Here is a 12285-nt window from a genome sequence, read left to right on the forward strand (position 1 = left end):
TATATACAAAGTTCCTCTTTCAAACTCCCCTCCCCTCAATCTGGCCCTCTTTGTTCTATGACACTGACCTTGACAAACCAGCATGCACCTGCACTGAACAAGTACCTTTAAGAGGACATTCAGACAGGTTAAGAGGCAGAATGGGTCAAAACCAGGTTTTGTACCCAAGCAGAATCTGTATTGGATTGGAAGGAAACAATTGCCTGGGAGAAGAGGCTTTCAAACTCCCCTCCCCTCAATCTGGCCCTCTTTGTTCTATGACACTGACCTTGACAAACCAGCATGCACCTGCACTGAACAAGTACCTTTAAGAGGACATTCAGACAGGTTAAGAGGCAGAATGGGTCAAAACCAGGTTTTGTACCCAAGCAGAATCTGTATTGGATTGGAAGGAAACAATTGCCTGGGAGAAGAGGGATAGGAAACAAACCACTGTCTTTGAATCTGTGGTTTGCACTTTATTCTTACCAAGAGGTTTTGGGGGAAGTTGGGATTAAGAGCACTCAGACAGAGGCTGTGGCAACCTTCTATAATATGAAGAGTGTACTCTGGCTTATGTTCAACACAATTTGAAATGCAAAATGTAAGTAAAAATGGTATTTCTGCCCACCTGCCCCCACATCCCCCTCCAGCTGGTTGAATTCCGTGGTAGGTGTGCACATTCAGAGGTAGGTGTGCACCTCTAAAGGGCTGAATAAATTGTGCTGTATTTGGCAATAAGTAGCGTTGTGATAAGATAGAAGATATGGGGAAAGTATACTGTGCTGGTTTGAAAAACAAACCGGTGAGAGATTCTGAGTCAGAAGTACAATTCAATATGAACAACACAAATGCAACAGTACAAAAAAAAAATAACACACAGACAGGCATAAATATATGGTCATACATAAACGTATGGCTAAATAAATACTCGGACAAGTGTTTTCCATCTGGAGCTGTGTGTGACGGTGAGCTGCACTTGTGTGGAGCCAGCGGAGGGAGCTAACAGCCAGCTCAGCCCTCAGCTGGCATGGGGACACTGCAGCAATGGGAATTACTGTGTTAGAAAAGCACCTGTTTTCCTCTCCTGCTCTGTGGGAAGCAGTGAGCTGTTCTAATGCTGATACGTAACTATTTACAGGTTTTTAACCTGTGCTGTATACACAGAGATAGTGTGTGCACATGTGAATATACACAATTTTGTACACTTGCTTTTATTTCCTTTCTGCAGGAATGGGCCTTAACAAAGGACAAGTCAGTGAAACACATGGATTTGTGCCTTACTGTTGTGGACAGAGCACCTGGTTCACTTATAAAACTTCAGGGCTGTAGAGAAAACGACAGCAGACAGGTTAGTATGTCAGAATGCACTCTGCAAACAATGGGGAAAACAAGGATTGTGAATGGGAATGCAAGAACATACACTAGTAATCATACCTTCTATAGGTTCTGCTCTTCCTTCTGTTGTTTGTGTGTATAAAGTTAGGATGCATGATATCTAGGCAGAGCAGAAAGAATAAGCTTGTGTACTGAGCTTCTCATAGGCCAGAGACAATCCTTTGTGAACATGTAGAGGTTTTATCCCAACAGTGGCCTTATGTAAAGGTTTCACCCAACAACACTGATGTGTAACAGACTCCTGTCTGTTTTCTGAAATATATTATGTATTCCACAATGTATTTTTGAAAGGTCTTACTCAGCGAAGTTTGAAGATTATGTGGTCTTGTGTCTCAGAAGAGTGTGGTTTGGCTTTTCTTCTCTTCAGTTCTGACCTGTTTATAACATCATTAGACTCCTTAAATTCATTTTTATTATTGCAGCATTGTAACTTCATCTATTTCCCATGCCTGAGGAAAATCACATTTGCAGAGTCATACCATCTTTTTGATCTAGTCATACAACAATTCATCTCCTTCTGCTAAGTCATCAGTTCTGATTGTCTGCCAGCTTCCTGCCTGCCAGTGTGTCTCAGTTTTTGCAGAGAGATAACTGAAACACTCCTGCTTGATGAAGGAAGAGTATTCTTGCCACTTTTCAGAAAAGGAAACCAAGGAAGCAAAATTTTCTTGTTAAGGTTTACAGGCACAATATGTTAGAAATGTAAGGGGAGAACTGATTTGGGTTTTTTTAACACTCTGTATTTGGGATTTACTCTGTCCTTGACATCACCTTGGGCAAAGAGCTTCTGACGGCACAGATGAGCTGGTTGTCTTCTGTATAATGGAAAGGTCTCTGGCAAATTTCTGGATTTCTGTAAAGTTGTCTGTAGTGATTGTGCTTCCTGTCTTTCTGTGCTCAGTGTGGTAGTGTACATGTATGGATTTTATGATTTTTATTTTTTAATTCAAGCCCAAGGTTTCAGGCAGGTAACATCGTGGGGCAGTGTATGTGAGCAGTTCTGAAGTATGGGGCAATGATTAGATGTTTTCTGTATGTCTTGCAGGGTGTTAGCTGACTGAGCAGCTGTGTTGGCAAGGTTTACCATAACTTATATACTCTTATTCAGGAATCATCTAAGCCACTACTATTATTTCAGTTTTCACAGCTTTCCCAGGCACATGCCTGGGAAGCTTATGCAGAATTCAAAAGACAGGATGTAAAATTCTTCCTTTTCCTTCTTTTCCAGCTTAATAACTGTATTTTCTCTTGCAGAAATGGGAACAAATTGAAAGCAATGCTAAACTGAGGCACGTCGGCAGCAACCTCTGTCTAGACAGCCGAAATGCCAAAAACGGTGGTCTCACTGTGGAGATCTGCAGTCCTTCTTTGTCACAACAGTGGAAATTCACACTTAACCTGCAGCAGTAGAAGGACTTACAAGCAAAATGCTGTTTCAACTGAAAAACCTTGGGCAAAGTTTTGATTGAATTACTGATGTATTTCTTAAAACTTTCCACGGAACTTATATACCTCAGTATTCCACCTTTATCTGAAAGTAGAGTGCTGAAGCAGACACCAGGGATCCAGGGGACTCGGAGCACTGCAGAGGTGTCACCGGGCATGACTTCACACCAAGAAGGAATTGTGCTGCAGACTTCAAGGGTTCCTTTCTGTCTTCAGTTGCTACTTGCACAGCAGATAATTAACTCTAGGAACAACTGATGTATGATAAACAAAAGGATCTGAAGAGACACCTGTGGGAACAGGGTGTGGGAGGGAGGGTGGGAAGAACTACTAGGAGAAGGTCATTTGAAAACTCCATTTGCATAGAAATCATGGTTTGTCATTTCCAGAAACAAGTCTCATTTTGAAGGTTTTTTTTTTCCCTCCTGTGTGTACTTGGTAATTTGAATATGAACTTTTCTATGATGGACTCTTAAGTATAAATATATGAAAGTATATATATTGTCACCTCCCAATGATTTATATCAGTTTTCATCATCCTTTAATTATCAACAAAGTGATTGACGTATGTATAACCAGAAATTGGATTGGAGTGTTAGGAGAGAGGAACTTTCTGAAAGTGCGGATTTTGTGCTGCTGGGTGTGACGTCCGTGCTAACACTGGATGCTTTTGCTTTGCAAACTGGATCTACTTCTTAACACTCCACCCTCGCTGGAGATCATGAAGCTCAGGAGGAGACAGAGTAAGTCAATGCATCTGCCCATAGGATTGCTCGGGATCGTTTATCCCAACTTGGAAATTCATTACAAGTGCTCTGGATAATGTTAAACTTGTACTTGATATTTGTGTTGATAATTTCTGTAGTACTTTGTCTTTAAAATACTTTTTCCTTTGTTATAAAATTATATAAACAACACAGATCTTTTGTGCAGCCACGTTGGTTCAGGACAGGTTTATTCTGGGCCCTAATGAGAAATATTTGTCTCAAACTCCCCTTTTGAGTTGTAGAAATAAGTTAGAATAGTAACATCACTGATGACAGCACAAGATCTGAATTTTAATTTGCAAGGATGAGCAGCTATGTAGTATCTCTGAATTGCACTTGCTTAATTTATAGACCTACTACTGGGGAATTTTTCTTCCATTTTGTTTCTTTAAATGGAGCTTTTGAATGGATTCAGGCTTGACTCTGGGAATCAGCCTGGATACCAACATAGCCTATGTGTTTAACCATAGAACCTGTGCATTTTGCAGCTTCAGTCCAGCTGATGTCATTTTTATATTAAAATAATACTGTCAAAGTTAACCCCAACTTTGACCTGCCCTTTCTTATGTTTGCATAGACTACATACTTTTTTATTAAAAGAAAATGCTTCAATGAGCTTTTAAAATGAGAAGGAAAGGTAAATAAGTACTAATAAGTGAGACAGCATTGACAAAGATTAGTGCAGACATATAGTGCCAGGAAGTGGTTTTGGAAAGATGATGGATCTTGGAAAAATGGAAGGGTTGATCATAAGCAGATGAAAACCATCTGTACTGTGCTGTAGTGTGCTGGTACAGTCCCCCTCTCTTTGCTCTGGAAGCAGAGTAGTTCCCGATTTTTCATTTTCCTTTGGCTGCACCTATGCATTAGGTGCAGAGATGGTACTCTTCTGGGCAACATGGCTTTAGCTGTGCCAGTCAGTGTGCCCATCAATACCTGCTGTGTCTGAAGCTACGACTCTCAAGGACCCACATACATACCTTTTGGATGGGGGCATTAAATCCAGTTCCACCCATCCATCATCTGACTCTTTTATGGATAATTAACACTTTTTTTCTGCTAATTCACAATCCACTTGCTCCAAAACTTGCCTGTTTTAGAGGCCAGACAGTGGATAAAACATTTTTCAGCTTTTAGTCTCTCCCTGTAGCCTTTTAACCTAGCTGGGAACTTTCACAAACAGCAGTAGATTCCTTCGTGTTTTGGAAATACAAACGCTGAAATATGGGCTCAGCAGCAAGTCAGTTTTGTTCGAGGCTTTGAAAAAACAGAGTTTAAAAGGAAAAAACAGCCCAAAACCAACAACCAGCCACTCAGCTTCAACGACAGAGGTCTTTCCATTTGCAGTTTTGATCAAAGTTAGGGTAGCACTAACCAAAATCAGCAGTTGCAACTCTAAATATTGACCTGCCTCTTATCTCTGAATCAGAATTGCTAGTAAAAAAATAAATTCCATATTCCATCTAAGTCTTTAATGTCACCTGCAATCAAGTAAGTAGGAATATTTTATTCACTAATTCCCCATGGATGCTGTGCATAGGGGGTTTAATATAGGAGCTGTATGTTACTTTTCCTTGGGAGAATGGACAAGAAGTGGTATCCTTTTGTTATGTTTACATGAGTGTGCCAAAGTTACTTACTGTGATTCTAGGGATTTTTAATGTCGAAGAAATTCACCCATTTGAAAGAGAAATTAAGAGCCCTTGAAGCAAATTGTGGTGGAGTCTCCTGAGAACTTTTCTTACCGTCTTCAGAACAAGAATAGTGATACTGTTTATTTTGCAGATTTTCAAAACATAATTTGGAAACTGTTTTTTTCAGTTGGTTTGAAAAGTCTGCTGTACAGAGCTTGTACTTTGTTCATTTTATAGATGGAAACCATCCTTGAAAAATTGTTTAACTTAAATAAAAAGAACGCTTTATAGATAATCGAGTGCTGGTGGATGTCACTGAGTGAAACCGGTCAAAGTCTGCCTGGAGATTGCAGATGGAAATAGTTTTCAGATGCTTCAGTTCACTTGGTTGCTTCATAAGCTTTCTGTTCGAAAAGCGTGTCTAGGTGAGTGTATATTTGTATTTATGAAAAGAGATTTTGTTTATATTAAATATTGTAACTTTGAGGAAATCGACTTATTTTAGAAGCTGTGTCACACTGAGGAGTGGGTTAATGCTGAGTGTACAGTCACCTGAAAATACACTGTCAAGGCACTCATCTTCCTGCCACTTTAGGCCTAATCTTCCTGAGACTTCCACTGTTCCTCTCTTTGCTGCCACACATCACTGTGCCAGGGGTGGCAGTGCCTCCTGCAGCCTGCGGGAGGCTCAGCCCATGTGGGTGCCTGTCCTCATCTGCTCTCTGTTGTGCAGGGTGGTAATTCACATGTCTGTGGTGCACTAGATGCTAGATTTTAAATACTTTAAACAAAAAGAAACTTTTTTTGTGTTTTTAAGAAAAGTATTTTGGAGGGCAGACACTCCACAGGTCTAGTTTAGAGAGCTTGTGAATGAACTTGCACTGGCACAGCTTGGGAGGGAGTGAATCCTCCATGGTAGGTGATGGGCAGCTGTGAAAGTGTGAGGTTCTCCTGCTGCCACAAGTGGGGCTGCAGCCAGGGCATGGTGCTCAGTCTCAGCATCACTCGGCAGGGGTAGGCTGCCAGTCAAATGGGATGGGGATGGTATGATGCTCTCTGGGAAAGTAAATGGGGAAGCAGGAGAATGAATGAGGTAAAAAAAAAAAATCTCATCTTTGATCTTCTGTCCAACCTCAGGTCAATTTTTGGGGCACATCATTCATTCCCACTGTGGCACCAGGACTAGGTTCTTTGCTTGTGGTCTAAGAAACTTAGCTTTAAAGTTAGCCCCAAGGACATGATGAGCTTGCCTAACCTGCAGAAGCATTTGTAGCAAAGATTTGAGCACTTCCACTCTTTAAATTGCACTGACACGAAGATTTTTACCTATCAAGCTGTGGGAAAGGAGAGGTCTTGGGTACAAACTTCCTCTCTCTGTGTAGCAGAAGTCAGTGACTTTCAGAGTCTAAATTAAATCAAGGAAATAGATCTTAATATTTATGGTTGGCAAAAATAAAAAGACTCTGTGAAACTGCAGTAAACAAAAGACAGCTTTGCATCTGCAGATTGTCTGAGTATTCAAATGAGGATTCTCCACCATAAATGCCCTTTGACACCTGGGAGCTGACAGGTAATGTTAAAAGATGATTACAACAGGCTTCTGGCAAGAGAAGCTTTTCATTTAGTCCAATGTTTAAAAGTAGAAGTCTGTCTCTTCATCTCTGCCTAGCCTTGTATGTTTCCTGTGCACACTGTTCTCCGTTAACTTCTAGGTGTCAGTATCAGGACTGAATGAACTATCTAGCAAATTTTGCATTTCTTCAGAACCCCATTGTGTTCTTGTTATCCAAGTATATTTATCTGGAAAAAAGTTTCCCATCTACTTTCTGGAATTTCAGGTCATGCTTTTTAGCTGTTTTTAATGCAAGGGTTTACTCTGATTGCTTGTCACTGTGCATAAAAGCAGATGTGTTTATACCTCTTTTGTAAGGGAATGTTTAATCTTTACTCTTTGTGGATTAACAAAAGCGTATTTTAAATCCTGCTTTTTCAAGAAGATGCCTCTGTGTGTTTGGAAAGGAAGCTGAATATTGGGAGAGATTAAAAGGCTGCAATCTGCTTGAGGTAAGGACTGTTGTCATGCTTAAAGTGGATCCTGTATAGCATTGTCCAGTTCCTTTCTGGGGGTGTTCCTGCCATAACCTTAGTAACTTTAAATTGTTTAAGTTTTGTATACATATGCCAACATCTACTTTGCCTGACTTGGATTTATTTTTAATGTAGATGCTCTATAAAATTTAGGTGGCCCTGAATAGCACATAGGCATCACCTGTGTCCTCATTCATCCTGAAGCACAATGGGCAATTTCATAGCAATAACTTGTTACAAAACTCTCTGGCAAGAAGCTTGTTCCTGTACAGAATTATTGCAAGTTAGTAGAAGCCACTGAAAAAGGAGTCTGGGATAATAAGCCATGATTACAGAATGAGCACAAATGTCAGGGTTGCATCTTTTGTTAGACTGCACATTTTATTTACAGCTCAGCATCCAATAGCTATTTTAAGATCTGCTAGTAATCAAGCTTAAAAATTGGGAATAAAGTCAGTCCACAGATGTTCTCTCAGCACAGTCCTCCAAGAGGTTCTCTGAATGGGTGCAAAATTCCCTTTTGATTTGATTTGCTGCAGCACAGCAGCATGTTGTTGCTCTCCATGCAGGAAGAGGGACCTGTTTGATTTCAAGTTCCTATTTCTACCCAGCAGATGTTTTTAATCCGAGGATTTTTTGAGTTAGTGGTTGGGGTTTTTTTTTTTAAATTAAAAAGGATCTGGAAGTAGCAAATAGCTATGTTTTCTGCCAAACTTGTATGAATTAAACATCACCTTTGGTAATCTGGGCATTGTGGTAAAAAGAGAGTTAGAAAATGACTGCGAAGAGTCTGTTGTGCTCGAGTAGCGTGGTGAGCAACACTTCTGCACTTGTCACTTTTGTGCCACCTTTCTTCCCATCCAGCAAGTTGTTTTTGAAGTGAATGTGAGGTGGATTCCTAGATGGCAGCTCCATGCTCAGCTGAGCCAGCCTATTTGTTGCCCCTGAGAGGGAAAGGAATGCTGATCCTGCCTCTCCTCCCTTGCCAATGTTGGTGCCCATTGCATGAGATAATTAAGCAGGACAAGATTAACTTAAGTTTTTTTTTCTGTCTGTCTTGGAGAGTTGGTGTCCTTTTGAAGGGTCTTGAGTTGAAGAGTCTTTTGTTGGCACAGAGTGGCAGGGTTTCTTAACCAGAAGCAGGTGAGAGAGGAAGATGTTGAGTTTCCCCTATCCCCAGTACCAGTGGAACATAAAAGCTGCTTGTGCATCCTGTGGAGCAGTGGGATACAGCATCTGCTTTAAGGTATTGCACCTTCCTGCTTGTCACTCTGAGGTTCTGGGTACTGTTTTGTCACTGTCCTGTGCTCATCTGTGAGCTGGCAGCATGTAAAGGGAGCATTAGGAATGCCTTGTGGTTGTCCAGTGTGGCTGTAAGAAAGGCTGGCAAAAAAAAAATCAACAACCCAACATGGAAAGTGATGTTCCTTTCAGTAGCTGAAAGCCCTTTGAGCTTGGTACCTAGACCATCACGTTTTTGTGAGAGAGCCTGAGCTAAGGGATGTTCTGTTTTGCTTTCCAGTTTAGGTGCCTTTAGTAATAGTAATTATTATTACTTACACCAAAACAACCTGATTGCTGATATTCATGTCTAAAACCAGGAGTAGCTGTAGTGGCAAGAGGAAGAACAGGGAAGGAGAGAGACAAAGGTTTAAAGTTTCATAAAGGTCTTGGTTTCAAGCTCAAACTCATGTTTGATAGGGAGTTTCCTACTGGAAAGGGACACAATGTTTTGATTTAGACAATCTGGAGAAAGAAAATGCTCCGTCTTCCTTGCAGTTTGTGCTGTGTGTGATATGGAGCATACTATTCTGGTGTAAGGCTCTCTGCCAGCTGGTTTCACAATTGTATGAAGATGCCACTGTCACTTTTCCTGTTGAATGAGTCATTTGAGAGAAGGTGGTGTCCTTAGGTCACTGGTGAGCGTCAGGGCTCCTGTCATGGAAGGAGCTACAAAAGAAAATGACACACTCGCTTGTATCTTGATGTCTAGGTAGAAAAGCTGAAAAAAGTGAACTGGAAGAGAAAGAGGTGCAAAGTGAGAAGGTGGTGGAGAAGCAGCTGCAGAGCTGCAGCTTAGAATGTATTAGAAAGTTAGTAAATTCATAGCTTAAGGTAAGATGAGATCTGGCTATCCTGTGCCCTGCAGCACAAAATGAGCTTATGCCCTGGAGCACAAGGTGTAACACCTTTGACAGAAATATCTGTGCCAAGTCCTCAGCTTCTGTTTGGATGTGACCTCTGGCAAGATCATTCAGCCTAGATGTAAAACACTGGATACAACTTTCAGAAGTTTTTAGGACAGTTAGTTTTTTAAAAATTAAATTTAGGCAGTTAGACATCTTGAGAAATGAATGAATTTGAGAATTAGGAAATCTTGTCCTTCAGCTGATCTAATTCTCCTTTTGTCAGCTCTTCCAAATATAAGTTTGTTTTAATGAATGATTGGTTTCAGGCAGAATGTCTAGCTTTGACTCCCAGCTATTTTGTCTGCTAATTATGTTTAATTCCTTGCAATATTCTTCACAGAATCAGAGGATCTGCAATGATATTCTGTCATTTCTTTAATTTTCCCCTTACATTCTGAGACCCTTAAATTAGGTGAGAATCAGGCTTTTCTGACCATGCATTGCAACAGCTGTTTCCTCAGCTGTCCTCAAGGCAGGTGGAGGGATGGTGAGGAATAAAGATCCTTCTCTTATGTCCAGTAAATATAGGATGAAGCCCTTATGATTGTTACTCATGTAAGATTCCCACTGATACTTGCGACTCATGCTGTACTTGGGGCTTTAAGACAGGCAGCCAGGCAGTGCTCTGAGTCAGTGATGCTGAGGAGTGGTACCTTTTCCTTGGCTTCCAGTAAATCCAGCGTAGCAAGGTACATCCATGTTGAGCCTACAGGTGGTTTTTTTTCTGAACAAAATCAGTAAACCAAACACTGCCAGGTGTCCATGAGCAGTGCTTGCAGGTTGCTGGTCTGAACTGATACTCTTGAGGGGTCTGTCAGTTTGCTCGGGGAACATCCCAAATATTGGTTGTCCATCTAGGGATCTGTGTTGTGGTTCTCATTTCTCAGGACAGGATTATGTGCTGAAATAGATCAAGGTATTTGCACAGCATGCTGATAAATCTTAGGAGACCCAGGGGAAAATGGACTGGGAGAGGCAGACATAGCTCAGCTACGAGCAAAGTGGCACAGAGCAGATGCTGTGACTCACTTTCTTTCCCTGTGAATTTGAAGTCCTTCATCAGCAAGGAGCAGGAATTGTCTCACTACATCTGATTTGAGCTGGAAAAGCATGGTGATTGTACAAGAGGAGGTTAGATTATGAACAGTAAGGAGTATATGGATAGGGAGCTAACTCATGGCTGTTCCTTACAAACAGTGAATGAGAAGGGGGAAAGAAAAGATGTTTTCAGGTACCAGGTTGAAGACAAAAGTACTTCATATCGTTGAAAATTACTCCATGGATGTGACAGCCCTTTCAGTGGAACATATAAGTAAGTAAAAGATATAAACGTGCACCAGGAAGTCTCTAAGTCAGAGGCTGATGGGAGCTTGAAGGGCAGGTGGAGGAAATGCTATTTGAGCACAACCAGCAGTAACGACCAAACAGCTGATGCTTAATACGTAGGTTGGGAATCCCATCTCCAGCTGTCATTTCAAATTACCTTTCTTGCTATAGCTTGCTTACAAAGTAGTTTCCTTCACTTCTTGCATAAAATGTGAAAAGGTTTCTGGTTGGTTTTGCTAGTATAATGGAGGAAAGTTTTTAAGTTTCAGACTTTCACCTAGAAAGGGGAAATATGAAAAAAAGAGAGCCTAGAAAAGATCAGGAAGTAAATTTTGTATTTTGTTGAGAATACCAGAAGCTGAGTGCCTCAAATTCCACATGCCATTTTCAGAATTTTATTGCTACCCAAAAACTGCTACCCCTAGGTATTGGCATTCTCAATAGCCTCTTAGGTAGAAGATAGCATCTTTGACATTCTGATGTCTCTTTATTGCACAAGTCCCTAAGGACAATATTTGAGAGCTTCTGAAGAAAACAAGTTAGAGTCCTGAAAACATGTCATGGGATTTGCAAATAACCTGGATGCAAAGATCTTTATGCTGCATCTGAATTTCAACCTTTATTAGCAGTGCTTGGAGAAAAGCTTGTGTGAGCTTCTGAATAGCCTCACCTGGCACAAAGAGGGTCCTGGTTTGAGATGGGTCACCCTGGGCTCCACTGCTAGAATTATGACACAAAGGGCAAGTGGCTTTTGCCCCTGGGAACCCCTGCACTGTGGGATTGGTGGGAACCAGCCCCACTGGTTTTGTTAGTGCCACTACTATAGTTCTGTGACCCATTTCATACGGATGAAAACAATTTCTGGCATTGAAGCTGAAGACGTGTCCAGCCTGTATGGAGCTGAGCTGAGCCTGGCAGGAGTGCTTTTAGCAAGGATCTTTGAATGACTTTCTGGAAAGAGTTTAAAAAAAAAAAAGCAAAGTACTCACTTGAACATTGGGAGGAAAAGGAGTGTCTTACTTCAATCTGGCCAAATGAAAGGTCGTTTCATGGGAGACAAAGGGTGGGCCCAAATCCATGTGAGTTGAAGGTGACCTTTTAGCCTGCTCACTCCATTCTGGCTCTGCCGGACTGTTTGTTTTGGAGGTGACATTTCTGTTGGCCTCGCTGCCTGTGCTGGCACAGGCTGGAGCAAGAGTAGCAACATGAGTTTCGCATGTTGCCGAGCTGGGGGTGTAATGTATGAAGAGATCTGCTAGTGTGGTGATGCTTTCTGGTTTGTCAGGGGCAGGGTTTTATGTCGGGGGTTAGTGGTTGGGCTTGGTGACCTCCGGGGGATTGTAAATACAAAAGAGGCTGTCTGAGTGTCAGGTATTCCCAGAGAAAATGCTGGTCAGTAACAATCTGGTTATTTCTGTGTTCACCTATACATATCCGTGCACTGCTTCTTTATCTGTG

General features: G+C 41.3%; 1 protein-coding gene across 1 annotated transcript in view; it reads left to right on the forward strand.

Moving 5' to 3' along the window:
* GALNT2 (polypeptide N-acetylgalactosaminyltransferase 2) overlaps positions 1–2787 on the forward strand; it is a gene marked incomplete at its 5' end in the record, with an annotated part of 42234 nt that extends 39447 nt beyond the window's left edge. The window contains 2 exons of the mRNA XM_009075870.1: positions 1211–1330; positions 2632–2787. Of these exons, the coding sequence (XP_009074118.1) occupies positions 1211–1330; positions 2632–2787 (276 nt within the window). The remainder of the gene's footprint in view (positions 1–1210; positions 1331–2631) is intronic.
* Between the last annotated feature and the right edge of the window lie 9498 nt (positions 2788–12285).

The sequence above is a fragment of the Acanthisitta chloris genome, unplaced genomic scaffold (assembly GCF_000695815.1).
Source record: "Acanthisitta chloris isolate BGI_N310 unplaced genomic scaffold, ASM69581v1 scaffold24195, whole genome shotgun sequence".
Classification (NCBI taxonomy): domain Eukaryota; kingdom Metazoa; phylum Chordata; class Aves; order Passeriformes; family Acanthisittidae; genus Acanthisitta; species Acanthisitta chloris.